This window comes from Pezoporus occidentalis, unplaced genomic scaffold, assembly GCF_034315485.1.
Source record: "Pezoporus occidentalis ecotype Australia unplaced genomic scaffold, CSIRO_AGI_Poc_V1 ctg2, whole genome shotgun sequence".
NCBI lineage: Eukaryota > Metazoa > Chordata > Aves > Psittaciformes > Psittacidae > Pezoporus > Pezoporus occidentalis.
In genome coordinates this window covers 311848-333921 of record NW_026913855.1, presented here as the reverse complement: position 1 = coordinate 333921, position 22074 = coordinate 311848, and the positions used below count along the sequence as shown (strand labels likewise).

Genomic DNA, 22074 nt, shown 5'->3' with positions numbered 1-22074 from the left:
ATCTGCTGGAAAGCTTCAGATGGGCCAATACAAGCTTTTAAATCTTTCAGGTGCAGAAGAATTCAGGATCATCAAAAAATTGAGACAAATTTACTGGAGATTCAGTCTTTTTAGTGTGATTGCAGTTCAGCTGATTATGCACTCTTGCTGTTCTGAAGTCTGATTTGCAAAAATGATGAGCAATGATATCAGTAGAAGCTAATCTTCTGAGTATTGAAGTGTTTTATAAATGCTCTGCTTCCAGGTTAACAGGTCCTTGACATTTCAGTAGAAACTTTTGAACATAAATTGCTTATCAATAAATAAATAGGGTGTTATTATACGCCTTACCTCCCTGAGGGTGGGGAAGAGTTCTGAGGAATTGTAAAAGTAAACAGTGAACCATTTTTCTGCTGTAGCAGTGAACACTGCATATGGAGTGTGACAAAGAAATGAACAGTCCAAAGGAATACTTGAAGAGTTAGGAATACATCAAATTCCAAGACTGAAATACAGGGATAGACATGATACTGAAAGCTTTTCAGCTCCTGACTGTAATCATCAAATGCATTACAAACGAGTATTTTGTAAAAAGGCATTTTGCATAGTAAATACATGTGGCTATGTAAAACTATATTGCAGTGCATGTAAACAAAAGCAACTCAAATTGCACAAGGGGTTTAGTTTTGCTTGCTTTCATCTTTGATGCTCCATTTAAGCTTTGAATGGTGCTTTTGTATGTTTACAGAGTTCAGTTATTTCTTTTGGTGCTTTTCCTAATCGGAGAACTTCAGAATTTTAACTGGAAAATGAAGCTGTCACATAAATAATTTTATTAATTAAGATTTTTTAATTTAGCGGCTCTTCCTTCAGAGTAAACTTGAAGGAAATTTAGCTCTAAATATTTCAGCTGTAACTATCAGAAAAAGAAGTAAAAAAGAGGAGACTGGAATATGCATATGTAGGTGACCATGGAACATCATTGTTGTGTAGGGCAGAACATTTATTAATACATATTTATATATGCCTTGCATGATCCAGGCATAGGGCTTTACTCCTGTTTTTCTTCTCTCTCCTTCCTTTTTAAAGTCCAGTATGATCATACTGCTTCAGGAACAACATGTCTTGTGAAAGATTGAGGAAAGCTATGAATACAGATGACTGGATGAGATTAGGAAAAGGAAAAAGGAACTAGCTGGAATGTTGGGAGAAGAGTTAAGGAAGTTGTAGTTCACAAATAGGCAGCATTCCTGTTTTGCTTTTTTCCTCACCATTTCCTGAGAATTTTCTTAATTCAGATACTCACATAGTACATATAAACCATGTAATTTAAAGTAATAGCTCTGTGATTTTATGGTTTAGGGAATTTTTGCAACTTTTATCTAGATCTTCCTAATTGTTTTGAAGCATTTTATAATGAAATAAGAAGAAATTGATAGAATTCCTTGTAGTTTTGAAAGTTAAGTCATCTTTCCAGTGAATGATGCATTACCCATAATGCGCCAAATGCAATTTACCAAGTCAAAGGTATGGGATGCTTGTTTTTAATCTGGCGTGCCTTTTGTTACAGGATTACATTTTATTTTTTTTTTTAATTTTAAATTTATTTTTATCGTTCCCAGGACAATTCATACTATCCCATGCAGGAGAGGCAGGTCTAAATCTTGCTGGCTTCTTTCCTGGGACAAAAGGAAAAAAAAAGATTTCTATGCAGGTATCTCTGGATATAACATTTATTTGAAAATATATTAAGAACAATAGCTCAAGCTGTTTAATGGAAGACGGAAGCCATGTGAAGGAGCAGTCCTGAGCAGTGTGCTGAACAATGTACATATGTGATCCTTGGAGTCTTGAGCTGTGTGACAAAGCATTATCAGCACAGATAAGGTTGGGGGGTGTTGAAAATTAATAGAGACATAGCTGGTGTATCTGGAGTGACAGAATCCCTGTCATGCATGCTGCACAAAGCCATAGGAGGAAAGTGAATTTGTCAATTCATCTCAGGTTGTTCACAGAGGCACTTGAGGTATTTTGGCAGAAAACCTCCTCCTGTCTCCTGTCGGTGGCATACTTTCATTTTGAGGTCTCTTCCAGTGCCATTTGCTGGTATCCTTGTGATAGCTAAGACTGCTTGTAGCGGGCAAGCCAGGAATCAGAACTTGAAAACAATGCAATCAATCTTTGTTTAAAACTCATCTTCCTGATCCTTATTTTAAAAGAGTTACCAAAGTTCATTTTTTTTTATTCTGTGAATGTAGTCAATGGAGAATAATTTTGCTTCTTCTGTCAGCTTGTAACTGACACTTGGGGGCGGGGGGGCGGGGGATTCATATTTTTACAGTTAGAATAAGGTCTTAGATTTTTAAGCAGTTTAAGTTTGAGTCATTTATCTTCCTGGCATTTTGGTTGCTGCTCACTTACACCTGAGAAAACTGGGAGATACTGAGGAAGATTTCCAGTGGAAGCAGAAAAAATAAGATGTACTAACTGGGTGGTGAGCCTCCCTCACATGACCAGAAGAAAAAAGAGCCAACTGTTTTGCTTTTGGCTGTGCTTGCTACTAAACACCCTGTCATAGTGTGTGAGGTGAGTCACGACTTGTTTATTTATAGCCTTAGCCAATCAAAGCTGAATGCTCTGAACTTCATTCAAGACCAGCAAGCACTTAGGATGTCTTGTAAACATTTGCTCTCTGAGCAAGGAACACTCTTCTCAGCTGCAAACCGGACAGGTGCCCTGGTTGTCACTTCTAAAACACAAAACAGACTAGAAGATCATTGCCTGGATTATCTAGTTTGGTAGAGAAAGAATTCCTTTTTACATCTGAAATGCCAGACAGTGAGGATCTGGGACAAGATGAAAGGTACTGTACGTTCATTCTGATGGCCTTCTCGTGCAGTGCAGTACAGTAGAGACCAGGGCTTTGTGTAGTTAATCTGTGTGCACTCCTGAGTTCTCAGCCTAAAATCAGTTTTCTGTGCATTGTAACAGATCATTCTTGGCAAATTCTTGGGGATTCGCCTCTAATGCTAGCCTAAGGTTTCTTAGTTAATGTCTGCAGAGAGGTTAATTTGTACAGCTCTTGTGTCTTTCTTAAACTAAAGCTGAAGGGAAGAAAACACTAGGTGGTTTCTACCTAGTCACTTTTCCCAACCATGGGACAACTTACAAGCCTGAAAATGTCAGAGACAAATAGTTGAGATGAAGCCACATTACTGACAGAACCATAACTTATTACTGTGAGATAGGGCACTGTGTCCCTTTGAGGTATGCCTGTCTTTCTGAAGTTTAATTTTTATTTTAGATAGTTTATAAAACCACCAGGACAAAAAGCAACTAGTTGGATCTAAAACTTATTAACAATTTAACAAATACTATATTTTCAAAATATGATCCAGCACATTCCTATGAAATAAATGTGCTAATTAAACTTAGCTAAATAGATTTTAAAATAGATATTTTGAAAGTAGATGTTATTAATGTTTGGCTATGACAGAATTTATAATACAGGATTCTTAAAGTCCACCTGATCTTCCCATAGTTTCAATTTTATTGTCTTGATGCTAATCAAAATGTTGTCTCTAAACTGATGTTAATGAAATATTTGATACTGGGAGGAGGGGAAAAAAAATAGTCATGTATGTGGAAATAGACTTTTTTAAAGTTAGTTAGCAAAGTGACAGAATATAGAGGCCAATATAAGTACTACACAAATTGGAAGTGAGCATTTCATTATGTCTTCGGATTTGAACATTTCTGTGGGTGTTTCTCCAGTATGTATGACAATGTGTTGTTGTAAGATAGAGGAAATACAGAAGACCCTTCTGGTGTCTGTTGTGCAGGCACGGTCACCTAACTGGATGAGCATGGGTGAATGGAACCCCAGTGGCATAATTGGGTCTCTGCAAGGGTGGGGTCACCTACGCATTTCCGATTGCAGAGATCTAAGCTGTGCCCTGTATAAAGTAATTGTAGCAGTAGGTGGTATTTTTTTCTTTTAAGGAAATGTTGACTCATTAGTGATAGCCACCAAAGTGTTAAATGCTGTTCATTACAAAATGTTTAGCGGGATTTCCACTTTGTTGAAGCGTATATTTTTCAATACAGGAAAACAGCAATAGGCATGACACGTTAAAAAAAAAGAGGTTTTAGATCATAATCATATTTTTATTGTGCTTTTGAATCAGTTTTGTAAAGAATATGCAGTCTTTCCTTAAGAAAGTCTTACCAGTTGAGAAGAAAAATAATTTTTTTGCGGGAAAAAAAAATTTGGGTTTGTGGGGGAAAAAAAAAACCATCAGTGTTCACCAACATGTGAAAGGATGCAACTGGTGTGCAAAACATACAAGCTTTGTAATACCTAACTTAACCTGTTCACAGTTTTTTTTCTATATAGGCTTGTAGCAAGCTTTGGCAGTTAAATAGTTAAGTAATACTAGGCCTGAACCTGTAAGAGTTCCTCTTTTTTTTTTTTTTTTTAATGAATCAAAAATTGTTTCTTTTAAATTAAAAGGATGAACATTTCAAAGCAGTAACCTGGAAAAGTGTGATAATAGGGTCTGCTCTCCTCATTTATTATTTCTGAAGCTGACATTAATTAACCCTGATCCTAGTCCCTCACTCTTTTGTGCCTTTGCTATTGAGCAAAGTGGTTTGGGAAAATAGTTTAATCAAAAATAGGGTTTTTGTGGAATTCATTTGCCTTTTTGTCTGGGTGCTAACAAATAGGATATAACTGGAGAACATTCCTGCAGAAGTGCTAATGAGATCTGGTGGAGGTCAGAATACTTTGATCCAAGTTAAACAAGAGGCAGTATAAGGAGAAGCTATTGGAACTACACTGGAGCAGTATGGGAACTGTACTGGAGCAATTAATTTTAGAATCACAAAAGAAGAGAGAATAATGTAAATGCACAGATAATGGGGTAATTTTAAGGGCACACTGAATCAAAGCTACTGATTTATATTTTTTAAAATGAAGGGTAGTGGTACTGTAGAAGCTATGGAATGAGCTTTGTTCACTGATTGTTTTCAGTGGACTGCACTCCTCGTAGCTCCTTCTCAGATGCAAGCAAATACTTCTTACGTCTTCTCCTGAGTTCATGTCCTTCTTCATGAAAGATTTAGTATTGCATCACAAATGTATTTCATGAACATTATAACATCGTAGTTAAAGATGTGACATTGGTCAATAGTCTGTTAGTCATAATGTGAATTCATATGTATAATAAGCAAAGGAACATATGCACAAATCCTTAGTAAAGCAATAAAAAAGCTAGGAGTTGTGAAGATTAGGTACCCACTCATATCTTCTTTTTTGTTTTGTCATATAATCCTGGGCAGTAGCAGGTCAAGAACAGTGAGGAGAGATGTGGTCAGATAAAGGACTGGAAAGTTTAGCATAAAGACAGTATTTCCCCTACTAATTCTTTATCACAAGGTCCCTTATAGTGTTGTGTAAGATGGTATAATTTATTAAAAAAAGACACCTCATGAGTAATCTAATGATGGTCAAGAATATATAAAAGGTACTGTGAATTACAAGTCCTGAAGTGGTGGAAGGACATGCCTGCAGGTGCTTCAAAGAGATACTGATGTTTACTTTCCTCTATCAGAACGATGTCTGCTGTGTTCTAATCACTGTTGCCTGCCTATTGAAAAAGATGGTGTACTGGTGCACTAAACTGTCAGCCAGAAACCTTTTGAGTCGGGATAGGGTGAGGAACCCCAAAAAAAAAAAAAAAATGTAGAGAAAGCTAAGTTATTTTGAACAAGTTGATTTTGAGCTGCAGTCTTAAAGTGCGTGGCCTTTCTAAGTATGTGCTTGGTCTCAGAAAAATGTGGATTCAGTTTAAAGTCAAATCTCCCTATTACTTAGCTATTCAAGGTATGTTGATTTTTAGTTATATAAAAATATTTGTTTCTTCTGCTAGTAGAAAGTATTTGAATTTCCTTTTATGATTGAATTCAGTGCACAAATGTTGGCAACAAGTGATGTGCCAGGAGCTCTCATCAAAGTAGATGATCACCTGTTAATACAATTTACATTAAAACCCACTGAAGAGAATCAGAATGAAGTTCCACACAAGAAGAGTTAAAGCTGCCTTTTTGTGATGCTACACAAAAAGTTGTTTTCATGTTTTTTCAGGTTAAAAGTATTCTTTGTCTGGCACTTGAAAATCCAATTTTCCTTTTTTTGTGCAGCTGCTCTGCTACTCAAGGAATACTCAGCTCATCTTTCCTAGCTGTTTGACTTTGAGAGGCCTTGAACTAGGAATATCCCATCTGAAGAATGTGGAGGCTGAAGGAGGAAAATCAACTGATTTTGTGAAAAAGGGTTAAAAGAGTTTTTGTGGGAGAAAAATATGAAAGAATTCCAACAGCTGGGCAGAGCTGTTAAAAGTTTTGCAAACAAAACTTCATGCTCCTGTTGATAGAAACAAGAATTCCTTACTTTTTTGACCAAAAAGTACAATAAACATGTCTCTTTTGCATCACCAGTTTCTGTTATAAATGGGAAACTGGCCTGGAAGATCCCAGCCCTTGTACTGCCTTGGTAAAAAGACAACAGTGTGTAGCAATAGTATTGTAGTCTTTGTTAAAGTCTATAATAGTATTTATATGGCACCCAGTTTTCATGCAAAGAGGCATTTAAAAAAAAAATCTATGCCAATTGAGTGTCGTGACTTAGGACTAGTAGTACTTGGCTATCAAATCACATTTCACATTTTGAATGACCTCGAACTGGAGTAGCTGGTGTTCTCAGGGGAGCTGGACAGGAGTACAGGTCAAAGGAAGGGTTTCCTGTGAGAGCTGACCTATCAGTTTACTTAGAAGTGTCTGTGTAAAGGAGCTGTTCAGTGTAATGGCCCAGATTTAGTTGCAGTTTATTTTATTTTCATAGGACATTCAGTGAAAAGTGACAACATTTACTCTGCTGTGTCAAGGAACTTGTGTACTGGAATCACATTCAAAAAAACTGGAGTTAACCAGTCTGATCAGCTAAAGAAAGACAATATATCTCCTTTTTAAGACTTGGGAAGATGACTGAGGCTATTCTTGGATAGAAGAAGTGAACACATCCCCTCAAAATCCTGGCAGTAATGGGTCTTTTTTTTTTCTTCTTTTTTAGGCAGCCTGTAGGACAAGATGAGTTCCCCTCCCCCTTTGCAGAACACTAGAGTGCATTTTTGCACCAATAGGATTGCTTTAATCTTTAAAAAGTTTGTTCTTGACTAGTAATATAAGAAAAAAACCCAACCCTTTGTGTATGGGATTGATGTTGTTTAGCAACACACCAGTGGTAAAAAGTTCCGATGTCATTTGAAGAGAAGAAAATATTATTATGACTTAACATACTGTGCAAGAAGCATATAGAGTCAGGGATGAAAGGTTGCTTGTATTATGTTTTGTTGAAAGTCACAGGTCCTGACCAGTCTGCTGTGCAGTCTATTGACAAAACCACATCCAACCTTATCAAGTGCTTATGATTTAAACATATTTCTTATACAGTAATATTACCAAAATATTCTTGGTCAAGAAATAGAAGGGGTATGCATGCTGCTGAAAGCTGTGAAATGAGTTCTTTTTTCAGCTTTTTATTGCATACGTTCCCCTGGAAAAGAAAAAAAAACAAAACAAACAAACCACCAAAAAACAGTAACAGCAAATTAGACTGACTCACTGTTAATAAAAAGCAGAAAACTGAAGTGTCACATGAAGACAGATGATGTCAGAAAGGAAACACTTTAAAAGCTTGAGAAGCAGTATTGCTCAGCATTAACAGAATTCATTTACTTCTTAGAAATTATGTATTTGGACTACAGGAGGGATGATAATTAAAGGAGACTTTTTGGATTGGCAAATGTTAGTTACTCTTTAAGGTTGATGACTACATTCTCCAGTTTCAATTTAAAAACAGTATCTGTTTAACTTTGTATATCTTAGAGATTCAAAGTGTGCCCAAGCCTTAACATCGAAGGGATGCCAGTTGTGATCAGCTAAAGGCTATTTGTCACAGTAGTAGTAGTTGTTGGTAAAAGCCTAAACCTGTGCAGCAGCTATAGATTAGCAGTGGGAAATAAAGTGCATATGGGTATCTATAAGCTGGAGAGATGTCTATTAGAAAAGCTTTGTAGAGTTTATAGGAAAAAGGTTGTAGAAGATTCTCCCTAAAGTCTGAGTAGAGGAGTATTTGTGGATGCTTCCTGTGTTCCTTATTTGTTCAGTAATACAGCATCCTTTTGTGGGCTTCTTTGAAGCCAGGAGGGTTTTACCTGGTGCCCCAGTGATTCATTTAAACTGCAAGTTTTGTTGACTTTGTCATAGCCACATGACACAAATATAATTATTTTGGTATATTTAAAAATTGCATGGGATCCCAAAGTGGTACAGAATAAAGCACAATTCTACATAATCACCTTTTAAAATAGCCACATAGGTCATTAAGATGCTATGCTGTGAGTTCAGTGGACTCACTGTTCCATCTTTACACATAGGGCACATAACATTCACAAATTTGTTACATTGTATTACAATGAGGTTAATCAATACTATGTTGTTTCCTACAGGTTTTGCCTTTGGTACTTTAATGGACTTAACTGTAATATATGCTTTTTACACTATTTTGTATTTGGGGGGGAAGGTTATTTTCGAGTATGTCATCAGCTGAAATTTAAATGTAAAAAAATAATTTAAATAATTTTAAATGTTTTCACAATCTTTTTTATCTAAATGCTGTTCTATATTCATCATCTCTGTACCTGAACAATTTAGAAGACAAATTTTAAAATATTAAAATATATTTTTGGCATAGACCTTAAGGTATAAAATGTTTGTTTCAAAGAAAGGTAACTACATCATTATAACCATTCCCTTCTGCGCTGTGGTGATTCCTTTCCTCAGCAGAGGTGACAGCAGAGACCTGTGAAAGCTCTGAAAAAGTAAACCTGCTTCACAGGGTTTGCTGATGGTTCGCACCCTCGATCTCATTTGGTCAAGCTTCGTACTTAACTCGTGGTTGCCTATAAGGTTTATCCTTAGACGGACATCCACATCTCTTACAGTTGCATCATTCTATAAGCTCTAGATACTACTTTTTGAAAGACTAGAAAATAGCCGTATTACCTATATTTTGATTTATGTATCTTTGGGAATGTAACTTTCAGTTCTTCCACCTTGACTAACATTCTAAAGGTAACTTACATTCTAAGTTACCTTTAAAATTACAGAGTCTGCACAGGTTTAAAGCATGTGTGGTTACAGTTGGGAAATCAGGAAGGTTCAGAAGCTTTGTAATTACTACCTCTTTGTTTATGTAGGTGCAATCCTTCAGATCCACCACATCATGGTGTACTTTGTTACTGCTGCAGTTCTGAGTAGCACATCTACATATAAAACCATGTACACATAATTAAAAAAAATCCAGTACATCACAAAGAGATCTTTAAGCCAGTAACCTGAGAGCTACTGACCTTTCTGAGAAATGTGACAGGGTTTGCTTGAACAGATGTCTAGATACAAAATGAGATCATGACACCATCTGTCATTTTTAGAGGCCATGACTCTTTTGGCCAGAGTTTGTGACTGTGATGGGTTGAAGCATCTGGGGTAGGAGGGTGTTCTGGTTTGGTCTGGGTTTGTTGTCTTATTTTTTTTGCAGCTACTAGGTAACAGTTCATGTATTTGCTCAGTTTTAGAAATGATGCAGGTGGTCAGAAGATTATGAGTAATTTTCTCTGTTGACACCTTCATTCTTACTGACAGTTTTAGAATAGATGTGTAGTACTTTATACCAAACCCAGGGGAATTGATGGGAGCATGAAACCTTATTCTTTCTAAATTGTGCACAAAAACCTTTGAAAATGTTCAGAGAGAGCTGATGGCTTATATCCTCAAAGGAGCACCTGAACAAGAGTCCCAAAAGCTGTTTCTGCAGAAAAGTACAGGGCTCATATTTAAGCCATTTATTAAGGTTCTGTAAGTAACTCTACTAATACTATGCTGAAGTGGGTTTTTGTGTTACAGTCATGAGTTCCACATCCATCATCTACATCACTTAATGTATCTTTTTTCCTTTTTGTCTTTAAATGTGATCATGGAAGAATTAATTTGTCTGGAATATGCAGTTATGTATCTGTTAGCTTTTGATCTAACAGAGATTTAATGTTTATATCTGTTTTTCCAAGGGCATGATATAACTTTTCTGTCTTTGTGTACATGCAACTATAGTTTGTACCTCCTTTCTTTCTCACTCCTCCTTCACCAGGAGCCTCGCTACTGCTCCCTTGTTCCAACCCTCTGGGCCCAGGGTAACACTGCCTCTCAAGTGGGCCCTGGGGACAGGGCCAGAAGGGACAGATGTTATCGGGGCTGGTAGATGTTGAGAGGTGTGAACAAGAAGTGGCAGCATGTGCATCTGATTGTCGCACTGAAGATTAGCAAGATGACTTTCTTATACTGTTAGTAGCCCAAGATCAGAATAAGGTTTCAGAATAGGCCCTGTTCCGTAGAAAAGTGTGTAGTAGAACTGATAAAGGTGTCTCATGGTGTCTTGTGGTCTATAAGAATCTGCTAAGTATTCTTTTGTGAAGCAAGGTTAATAGTGGGTTTGTAATGTCTTGAAACAAACTTAACCTGTACCATTCACGTTTCTTGCTTGGCTGCTTCTTTGTCAATGCACTATATGTGAACCACTGGACTAAACCTCTAGCGGTACATTTTATCTGCACTGCATCTTATGTTTTCAACAACTTTTCAGGTTTGCAAAAGAAAGCATTATTAACAGCCAAGAGAAGCAGCTCCAGATAACTTTCCCTGCAGATGTGCCATTTTTCTGCATAACTTGCATGTTTTTTCTCAATTGTTAAGAGTCATCCCAGTGTGCCGCCTTGTATCTCCTCTTTATATTAGTGGTTAGTGTATATGAAAGTAGTTTGCATTTTTGTTGTAGCTTATGCTTTCATCTCCCACATTGCCCCCCCACCCCACCCCCCCCATTTTTTGCTATTAAAGTTAGTAAGCTAGCAGTCTACATTTGTCTTATGTATTTCTAAGCTCTGTTATGATAGGAGGCATCAGGCTTACCTGTTTTCATGCTTCCATGAAGTTCCACTTTGATTGTCAACAATTTTAAATAAAGGGTAGGAGTTAGTAAAAGGATTTTGTAATTCAGAAGACTGTCATAATAGTAGTTTTCAACACTAGAATAAACAAGCAACTCTTAAAATACATTAATGCTGCAAATGGTTTTCCAAAGCTGGAAACAGTGTTTAAGGAGAGTGGCCTATCCATAATAATTTCGTTTTTCTTAAGACAAAACCCTTGTACATAACTTTTCTCAATCTGCTAATTATCAGAGGGGATGCAAATTTAAATTGCTGTCGTGGATGGGAGGTGGACAGAAAGTTCTGTGTAACACTGCTAATTCCTCCTGCTGTGTACCTGCAGTGTTCTCCATGAATTATTTAATGGTTTTATTTTACACCCCCTGTCAGAGGCAAATAACTGCATTTAGTGCCATGAATGGCTGGAAAATGTGTTGCATTTTCTCTGACTTTCAAGGTCACCTAGTCCAAGAGATGGGACTCTCATCCTATGAATTTCAGATACACTATTTTAAATTGTTTATGGTTTCTCCTTGAAGGGGGGAAAGGAGAACCCTCACACTGAATATTTTATAGTGTAAAAGGCAATCACACTACTGCGGTACTGGAAATACTGTAATATAATAAAGTCAGGAATACAGCAACAATTTGGGGTTTTAACTTTAATCAGTTTCACACTATAGCAGAAGTACTAGGTTTTCTGTAAGTCATGTTCTGCACTCCACTATGTATACGATAGTTTGAATATGAATCCCTCATGCATGCTATTTATGTTCTGTATGAAATGGCTCCCAAACCTTGCTCTAATACCAGTGTTGCTGTGTCACCACCTCGTGGTGAAATTACTGTACAGTAGTTAAATATACGCATAAAGTTGAGGTTTCTCCATATGTGTTTAAGATGTATAACTAGACATTTTTGACCAAAATTATTCCTGACTTTTTACAAAAATGAAGACTGTGTATCTGAAAAGAAGGTGGTTAACCTCCATTATGTTAGGAAAGCTGCTTCCAAGTAATCAATGTGTCTGCAGTGCAACAGAAAAGAAGGTATTTAACATTTCCAATGTAGAATAAAAACGGGTCTCTTGTGTGTGGAAGACCACTTATTTCTGGCTTAAATATAAGTATCTAAAAATTCACAAGTTTAAATGTGGTCAGCAGTTGACCAAAGTGTACAATTCAACAGAAACCTGAAATCCTCTTACTCTGTGTATTTAGGAGAAACAATAGCAAAGATTTACAACTGGGAGAAAAAGTGGCTTTGGACCTTGCTGAATTGGATGTCAGACATAATGTCTGGAGTTTGACTGAAATGCCAGTTTTAAAGAGATTTTAAGGAGAACTTAAGTTTGGTGTTCTTTTTGCCAAGACATTGAATTTGAAATTCAGAGTTTGATTTGTCCTTTTATCATAGTTTGTATAACAGAACTGATATATTTGGGGGTTTATATAACTCAAAATTTATAAATAGTTTGTTGGGTTTTTTTTTTTTTGGTTTTGTTTTAACTGGGAAATAAAGTGAAGTGATAGAGACGTTTCTATATATAGTTACTTGCCATTTGCCTAGTTTTGCTGGTAACCTGTTACCAGAAACCTGCAGTAATAATGTAATCCCAAACTTTTTGTTTGATGTTATAATAAACAATGTGGGCTGCATTTTTTTACTTGTATCATGATTCATTGATCAAAGCTTCTGCCTAAGTTAGGCCACTTGAACCTTTCAATAACCACCCCTTCAGTGCTATGCTAGTATATCTTGCATGTTAACCATTTGATAGATCACTTCCCTTTCTGTGCAGAATCTGCACACAGCCCCAGCCCTACAAAGAGAAGCAAGTCAGAAGCTTATCTTTTTAGGAAAAATCAATATATCTTCTTGTAGTCCAGTGCAATTATAGATGTAACTTTCAAAGAAATAATTTCCAGATTTCAAATCTGGTTTTCCTTCAACCGATATCTCCTTGGTCTGTGTAAATAAACCAGTTGGTCTTGTTAGAAAGATCTGCATTGCAGTTCTTGGTGCAAGTATAATGTCAACTCATGCCTGTATAAAAACATTACTGTACTGTACACTTTTTTATGTCAAAAAATGAGACATTTTACAAGTTCATGTCCTAAAACATCATCACACCTTGTTAGTAAGGATGAACATTAAATCACAGCTAATAAATTACGATACAGCAAAGCAAAGCTAGGTTGTGCATGTGTCCTTAGTAGAGAAGGTAGACAAAATCAATGTTCTAACCAGCTTTCAACTGAAAGAAGTCCAAATGCTCATGATGGCTTTTGATTTTTACATTGTGTGAAAATGAAAATGACTAAGCAATCTGTTGTGGAACAGATACTAATGTGGAAGCTACGGGTATTTTTACAAGTGAGGATAGATGATTTTTCTTATATATATATTTTTTTTAGTCTTACATTCATTAAAAAAATAAATTATATCTTGTTATTCCTGATGTTAAACCAAATGTTTAAATATTACTTTTGAACACTAAGTTCATCCAGGGTAAAGTTTGAACAGCAAAAGTCTCGTCAGTCACTTACTGATGCTTGCTAACACTGAAGTTGTCCCAGGGAGCTATCTCAAGGGCATTTGTCTTCTGAATAACAAGAACAACTGCTATCAGGGCCTTGTGTGTTTTAGTAGCTAAAGAGCAGAGTCATTATTTGGAAATACGAATTGGCAGTTTGATCTATGTGTACGTCCTTATTGCTGCACATTGACCCTTACACATTCATTCTTTTCATAATGCCATTTTTGATTTATCCTGTAATTTGATCTGCCTATGCCAAAATGTTTGCTATCAATGCCATGATGCATTGGGCATTTAATGGATTATGTAGCCAAATAAAATGACTGCGGGATTGTTTATGGCTTCCTTGCATTCACTGGGATCAAAGCTCTGTGTACTGAGCAGGGAGCTATGTGGAAGATAGTAAAACTAGTGCAGAACTTACTTCAGTTGCTCAGTAATTGCATGGTGGTACATCCATACTTTGTACCAGTTTGATTTGACATTGACTGGCCTGTGTATGTTTTTCCTTTCGTTTGTTGTTTCGTAAAACATCTTTGTTGTAGATGTTTTGTCTACTCTAAAAAGGTGCATGATATAATAATTTGAACTGGTTATTGTCTAAGCTGATCAGACCCAACTTAGATACATGTGTTTTCTCATGTTTTTCAGCAAATTCTTCAGTACAGGGGCTTTTTAACTGTATTTAAAGGACTGACTGATCATAAGCTAAGCTTTAGAAACAGTCCTTTCAATACAATAGAGAAATAAAAGTTCAGTAAGGGAATTAATATAGACATCAAGACTTCAAAAGCAATTTTTTTTTTTTTTTGCAGTTAGGTAACAACCTCTTATGGATCATCATAGTTTGCAGAACAGGACAAAAATTAGAAAAGGAAAAGCACATTTTTATTTTATTTTTTTTAAGGAAAATAATATTAGGAAACAAGTTTGGGTTTCAGTTGCTTAATTTAGATGACAACTGTGCCTTGAATTCAGTATTTTCATATTGCCAGAATGAATAAGCAGTAATTTCTTCCATAACTGCTTATATGGACTGAGCATTGCTACTACTGAACAGATACTTTCTTAAGATTCAAAAAGATTAAATTAGCCCAATAGAAAATATGTGGAAACAAGCACAGGTTTCTGTAGCATAGCAGTAGCCATTGGATTGCTGAAGGCTATAGCTTTACAACATGTTGTTTTCAACCAGTTTCAACTTTCATATGAGCTATAACCAACGCTCTTGGGTATTTTTCTTTGTTTTACTCAGCTGGAAAGTCATCAGTTCCAGGCAAGACTACAGACCCAGGATAAATCAGTGCATTTCAGAAGCACTGATGAATTTATTTGTATTTCTTCAAGAAATGTCCCACTTCAAGGAACAAAACCCTGGCAAGGTAAGCACTCCCAAATGTTCAATATTACTTAATAAAAATGTGAGAAAAATTAAAAGAAAACCAAAACCAAGCCACATTCAGTTATGAGTTTCTGCTAATTTTTTGCTATGGAGATCACAGGTAGGTCATCAGTGAGTGAAGGTGCTCACAGTAGAGTTTATAGCAATACAGTCTCACCCTTTACAGCTGTTGGAACGTCACCAGTCATTCCATGGAAAGGAACTTTAAAACATCACAATTTAATAACAACTTGGAAAAGAAAGCCAAAACATAACCAAAAAATACACAGTTCCTAGATATACATTTCCCCAAATAACTAATCTTCAGGAATACTTGCACAAGTGTTACATGATAGAGGAGAATTTCCTATATTTAATTGTTATAATTTTTCTTCTATATGGATATAGTTGGTGGGTTTGATTTTTGTTTTGTTCTGTTTTTACTGGAAAAACTGAGCTGGAGAATTAACCATTTTATTGCAATTCAGCTCCAAAAGCAAATTGATTCTTTCTGAAAACTTTCAACAGATCAATTCTGTACTCAGCATTGTGCAGTTATGGAAGATGCACTGTATGTCTTAGTCACAGCAGAGGCCAAGTCCCAGGTTTTACATAGAAAATTCAGCTCAGTCTTGTCGTTAACAGGGATGCTAGAGTAGCCAAAAAGCATCAAAAGAGTTCTTGCCAACATATAAAACAGTTTCTTGAAGCAACACAGCAGAGGAGAGATGTGTATTTACAGGAAAGATTTTCTTGCTTTTCTAAGCATCCATCATGCATGCATTGCAATAATTAAATTAGTAATTTGGGTTTTTTCCTGCATATCAGCTGTTCAGTGGGTTTTTTTGTGTAATGAAAGTGAAGTAATTTCTAGTAATTTCTGCAAAAAACACGAGCTTGTTAAATCTTAATAGTAAATGAATAAAAATAGCATATTTTTATAACAGAAGAGAGGGTACATCCTAATTAGCTAAAATTAACTGTTTGGTGCTTATGTACACCAGAAGTGTTAAAGATTTCCTTATATAAAAAATCAAAACCAACAAAACCTTCAATTTTCTACTCCATTCTAGATCTCATTTAGCATGCAACATTTTTCTTTTGCAAAATTATCTAACGATTTAAGCAGTAGAAGTGTTAATAGCCAATTTTAATGTTTTTGCCAGTTTTGCCTACTGGTCTGCAGTGTATGTACATTTTTCACTGTCTTGGGAAGTTACATTCCTGGAGTTGTCCTCTCCTATGTCCTGTGTAAGTAGAATCTCTTTCAATTATCATGTATGTACGTGGTTTGTTCATTATTTGGTCTTTGTATAGGGAGTATTTATTTATTTATATTTACACACATGTGCAAGTTTGCAGATGACACCAAGCTGAGTGGTGCAGTTGACACACCTGAGGGACGGGATGCCATCCAGAGGGACCTGGACAAGGTCAAGAAGTGGGCCTGTGTGAACCTCATGAGGTTCAATAAGGCCGGGTGTAAGGTCCTTCATCTGAGTTTGGGCAACACCTCTGGGACCCCTAGTATGAGAAGGACATGGACCTGTTGGAGCAAGCCAGAGGGCCATGAAGACGATCAGAGAGCTGGAGCTCCCCTTCTGTGAGGAAAGGCTGAAAGAGTTGGGGTTGTTCAGCATGAAGAGAAGGCTCCAGGGAGACTTTATTGCAGCCTTTCAAGGCTTAAAGGTGGCTTATAAGAAAGATAGGGACAAACTTTTTAGCTGAGTCTGTTGTGACAGGACAAGGGGGAATGGCTTTAAATTCAAAGAGTGGAGATTCAGACTAGATACAAGGAAGGTGGTTTTTATGATGAGAGTAGTGAAACACTGGAGCAGGTTGCCCGGAAAGGTGGTAGATGTCCCATCCCTGGCAACATTTCAAGGCCACATTTGAGCAACCTGGTCTAGTGGAAGATGTCCCTGCACATGGCAGGGGGGTTGGATGATCTTTAAGGTCAGTTACTAAGGAAGAAAAGTAACTATCCCAGCTGAAAACAGAACAGTATTTAACAGGGCGTTTTTATGTAAAGCTAATGATATTATGTAAAATTAGTAGTTAACGTATATAAATGCATTGTTTAAGCTTTATTGAGTAACTTCACATAAAGCAATATTTCAGTACAATTTTTCTCTCTATCTTCATTTTTATCACAGTATTGTGTGCCTTTTTATGTCCCTTCCTTAAGTGCAATGAATTTGGACAGAAAGTATACAACAAAATTAAGACTGTTCTGATGAAACTAGATTTTGGAATAGTGGAATATATCAACCAGAGGCAAAAAGAGAGATCTGGTGAGTAATTAAGTATAGTTTCAAGTAATGTATTTCCGTATTCAGAGAAGATTTTATTCACTTCGCAGACAGTTTGGTTTGTTCTGTGAAGCCAATTGTAGAGGTATTTCCTGCAATATTCCTATTGAACCTGGCTACTGTTCTTAGCTTTATACGGAGTAATAATGTATGTTGGATCTTTGGGTATGGTAAAAAGATGCTATTTCATTGAAGGAAACAAGGCAAGACAGATGGTTCCCTTCATACTTGATTAAATGTAATGCTTTTAGGTTTTTAGAGAAAAATACTTGCTGTAAGTATGGCAATGCTTGTCTCTGTTTAGCTACGGTAAATGTACCCAGGAGAGAGATTCACTCAAGAACACAAAATAAGTACATAACAGAATTCTTTTTCAGAGATTGAACTCTATTCCAGTATCTAAATCCACCTTGTTTTCACTCCGAACAGCAACGAGAATTTTTCTTCCCCAGATACTCAAAAGCCATTTAAGAATTGCTGTTAAGACAGTAGCTACAAATTAATCAAAATTTTTAGTTAGTGGGGAAGAAATCAGTTTAAAACAAACTCCCAGTTATCTTGCCTGAAATCTTTGTAACATTAGAAACTTTGAGATTTTAATTATTAAAGCTGTTCCAAGAAAAATACTTACATGAACAATGTTACCTTTAGTTTGCTTTTTGTGTGTTCTACAGTTTTGGTAATCAAACCTTTATAGGGTAGTCACATTACTTGCAGGTAGCCTACCCTATTTAGTTAGTATTACATCAGTAGATTTCACCTCTGCTTTAAAACATGCATTTCTTGTAACCATTTTCATAGTATTCTGTTCCTAGACACAGTGAGAGGAACCATCTGCTTTTTCGTCTTCTCTTACATGTAATGCAGTAGTTATTGAAATAAGGACTAATGCATTGAAAATCTTCTTTTGTGTATTATTCACTTTGTTCTACTTTTAAGTGAAACTAGCAGAGAGAGATAGATCAGAGTATTGTTTCATGAGTTTCATAAGCCAGGACTGGGAAAATGTTTGAGGTTAGGTTTGTTCTTTTCTGCCTCTCACCCTCCAGTTTAATTTAACCCAGAGAAGTTCCCGACTCTGCTTTCCCACTTGGGTTCACCACATGGATTCATAAATCCTTGTAATGGCACAAGAGAGGAAACAGAAAGTTGCAAAAATAGGCAACCAGGAATAATATGCCTGTTTTTCAGGTCATATTGGTTTAAAATATTCATGAGGCTTTTCTCAATGTCCTTTAACCTGTAAGGAGCAACATCTTACCAGACCTCAGAGGATGTTTTGTATGCATATTTGCATAGAAATGTGGATGCAGGGTAGATGGGTGCAAAGAAGAAGGGGTTTGTGAATGACAGTTACATGCAATTATGTAGAAAATTGCATTAACACACAACAGCAGAGACTTCTGAAGTAAGTACAATACAGGTAAATAAATCTGTTAGAATATATTTCAGAGCAATATTCTGTCTCCTGCTTTGGCTGCTGCACAATACATTTTGATAAATATCTAGCCTCTCAGTCAGCCTTGTTTCCCTCACCTTAGTAGCGTATTACGTGAATAATGCATTGTATCAACAGGTGAAAGTTTACAGTACTGCGCAAGCTGTGTGACAGAGAACACACACTGAACCTGGAAGTCCATTGTTATGAGTAGGATAAAAAATATTTTTCTTTTCTTTCAGAAACAGCAAAAACAAAACCCACAGAAGATGACAGTGAATTAGACATATCAGCTCTGTGTCCTAAGGTGACTTTTTTTCAGTCAGCCCTGTCTTGCTTTTAGAAATCTATATAGATAATGGAGAGTATTTAGACTACTGTCTCTGTTCTTCTGTGGAAGACTTTAACCTGCCCAGGAGGCTGTGTTCCTGAACTAAGTAGTATGCTTTCAAAGTGATTCATGGTCTCCATCTTTAGGCTTATACTAATTAGCTTAAACTTTTGTGACTCCTGGCCTTCAAGGTAATGGTTTCCTTGGCCTACTAAACTAAGACACTGTTTACTTTGTATTGGCTGTAGAATGATTAAATTAGAATTTAATAGCGAAGTTGGCTATTTTTATTTGCAACAGTGAAATTGCAGTTAATTTTTTATCAAAATATAAAGGGAAACATTCATAGAAAACCTGAATAATTTGTCAGATACTTTTGTATCACTTGTCTGATCATATTCAGTGATAGTACAAATCAGTATATTACCTATAAATATCTTTATAAATATGTATGAGAGCACAGTAATATCTCATTTCTATCTTAATATTCTAAATAACTGTATGGCAAAGTATTTTCCATTATAGTCAGAACACTGGTTGGTATAAAAAAGTTCAGGTTTATAGGAATTCTTAGGCAGTATTGGATCAATAGTCATTAGAGCCTGACTTTGACAGTGATCACTTTGAACTTACTGTGAAAAAAATTGTATTCTAAAAAATAATAAATTCTATCCCATGGGCTAAATATTTGTAGCTGACACAATTTAATATTGTTGGATAAATTCATAAAGGATAATAATTTTTTTATTTAGGTAATTTCTGACAGTTATAGATAATGGGCTTGAGTTTTGAACCAAGTTTATGTATTTCTTTACATTTATATGTGTATTTTGTATTTGCAGGCGCATTCTGCTTTCCTTACAGTAGGAATTTCAGAATGAATAACTGGAATTTTCTGGGCTTTAGTATAATATAGCTATCAGTTATTACAGAGAGGAATGCTTCACTTCTAAGTATTGTATTCTCTTATTTTCATATTTCTGCAACTAAACTTAAATAGGAGGCAATTTATATTGCTATGACATGAAAGAGACTTCTTTTTCAGTGCCTAAGCACTGGCTTCCTGTACTGTGATTGTTGGTTTTTTTTTAGTGTAAGAATGCCATGTATGGGCCTTTTTTTTTGTGTAGGTTAATCCTGCAGTTGTTGCCAAAGAGCTGTCAGTGTCTGACACAGATGTATCGGAAGTATCCTGGACCGATAATGGGACCTTTAACTTATCTGAAGGGTACTCTCCACAGACAGACACATCTGATGGTATGTAATGGTTTCATCTATTTCATGGATGAGTTGCAGTCATGTAAGTTACCTGAAAATGATTAGAGACTTTGAGGACAAGTTTTTGGGGTTGTTTTTTGTTTGTTCGTTTGTTTGTTTTTCTGTACAATGAATTTAACATTAATTCCAGTCTTTTATATAATTTTGGATATACATCTTGTGTAAGAACTGTCCTCATCTTAAAAGTAATAAAGTACATCAGGAAGTTGATGTATAAGTGATGTATAAGAAATATTTCTAAATAAGTAAGTAGTGGTGGGTAAACCAGACATGTTAAGTAAATGCCACCAAAACTCCCACCAAAACTTTCAAGCAAGTAAACCTTTGAATTTAGTACCAAAGCTTTTGTGGGTGACCTATGCAAATAAAAGCTGAGGAAGAAAAAGTAATACTTTGAACTGCTCAACAACCAATTAAAGAAAGTATTATTAGGTTTTGTTATTAGAATGCTAATGGAGACAGCCAGCAATAAGCCTAAATTAGGTGTGAAGACTAAGGAAAAGATCCTCAAGCACTTGTCTTGATCTTGACCAGATCTTTAAGTTCTTTTTACAAACCAAGCTTTCAGTGAGCACTTTGCCTGAATTAAGGACATCGGTAGTTTGGTGTAATCTTGTCTGTGTGTCTGGATTTGTTACTCTGCTTGTCTTGCATTTCTTTTCTTCTAGGAAAAGTTCACTGTAAATGAAAAATAAGGTGATATTACTTAATGATATTATACAGATGAAATTCGTACTTTATTTTGTTAATATTTCAGGTTGTAAATAGACAGCTTTATATGATCACAGAATCAGAAGTTGGAGTGAGCCGTTGTCATTCATCTCATTTAACCTCTTATTCAGAGCAGGCTCAACTTCATGAAGTCGTTCAGGGCTGTAACCAGTTTGAAACTTCAGCACCCCCAGTGGTAGAGATTGAGCAACCTGCCTGGACAGCCTTTTTCAGTATTTGCTCATCCTCATCATGAAAAAGTTTGTTTCTGGTCAAAAATTTCCCATGTTCTAGCTTGTGTAAATTTAATCCCCTCCTTCCACTGTGCACCTTTAAGAAGAGTCAGGCCCCACCTTCTCTTTATCTTCCCATTCAGTAGTTAAGGACAGGTATGTGATCCTCCCTTTCCACCTTCTCTTAAGGCCAAACAAAGCCGATTTTCTCAGTATCTCCTCATACTTCCTGTTCTCCAGCACCCTAGTAATTGTGCTGGCCTTCTGAGTGACTCACTCCAGTCCTTCATTGTCTGTCTTGTACTAGAGAGGTCAAAACTGGACGAAATACTCCAAATGTGTGCTCTCAGGTACTGAAGAGAGGGGGGATATTACTTCCATTGACTTTTTGACTTCATTTTTTTTTAGTAAAGCTCAGTCTGTGGTTGGCCTTCCTTGCTTTAAGGGCATGCCACTGAATGGCTGTCCACGGGTCTTTTTCTTGGAAGTTGCTTTTTGTCTCATTGCCCCAACCTGTACTGCTGCACAGGTTATTCCATCCCAGATGCAGGGCTTCACATTTGCTTCTGTTGAATTTTGTGATGTTTCTTTTCAGCCTGTTCATTTCGCCAGCCTGTTGTGGTCCCCCTGAGGGCACCCTGCCCTCCAGAATATCAGACACCTGACCTACAGCAGTTCCTTTCTGCCCATGAACTTGCTGAGAGTGCACTCCATCCTCTCATCCCTGTCATTAACATACATTGAACAGTGGTGATTTCAGTAGCTTT

General features: G+C 36.4%; 1 protein-coding gene across 2 annotated transcripts in view; it reads left to right on the top strand.

The window, feature by feature from the left end:
* The window catches only part of RETREG1 (reticulophagy regulator 1), a 64194-nt gene that overhangs the window by 36782 nt on the left and 5338 nt on the right, over positions 1-22074 (top strand). The window contains exons 1-6 of one of the 2 annotated variants that reach the window (XM_062617677.1): positions 2616-2842; positions 14879-15005; positions 16171-16255; positions 17161-17298; positions 18997-19061; positions 20216-20342. In XM_062617677.1, coding sequence (XP_062473661.1) covers positions 2808-2842; positions 14879-15005; positions 16171-16255; positions 17161-17298; positions 18997-19061; positions 20216-20342 — 577 coding nt within the window. In that variant the 5' untranslated portion in view covers positions 2616-2807. Of the gene's footprint in view, positions 1-2615; positions 2843-14878; positions 15006-16170; positions 16256-17160; positions 17299-18996; positions 19062-20215; positions 20343-22074 lie in introns of those variants that run through there. The other variant, XM_062617676.1, reaches the window with a different exon arrangement.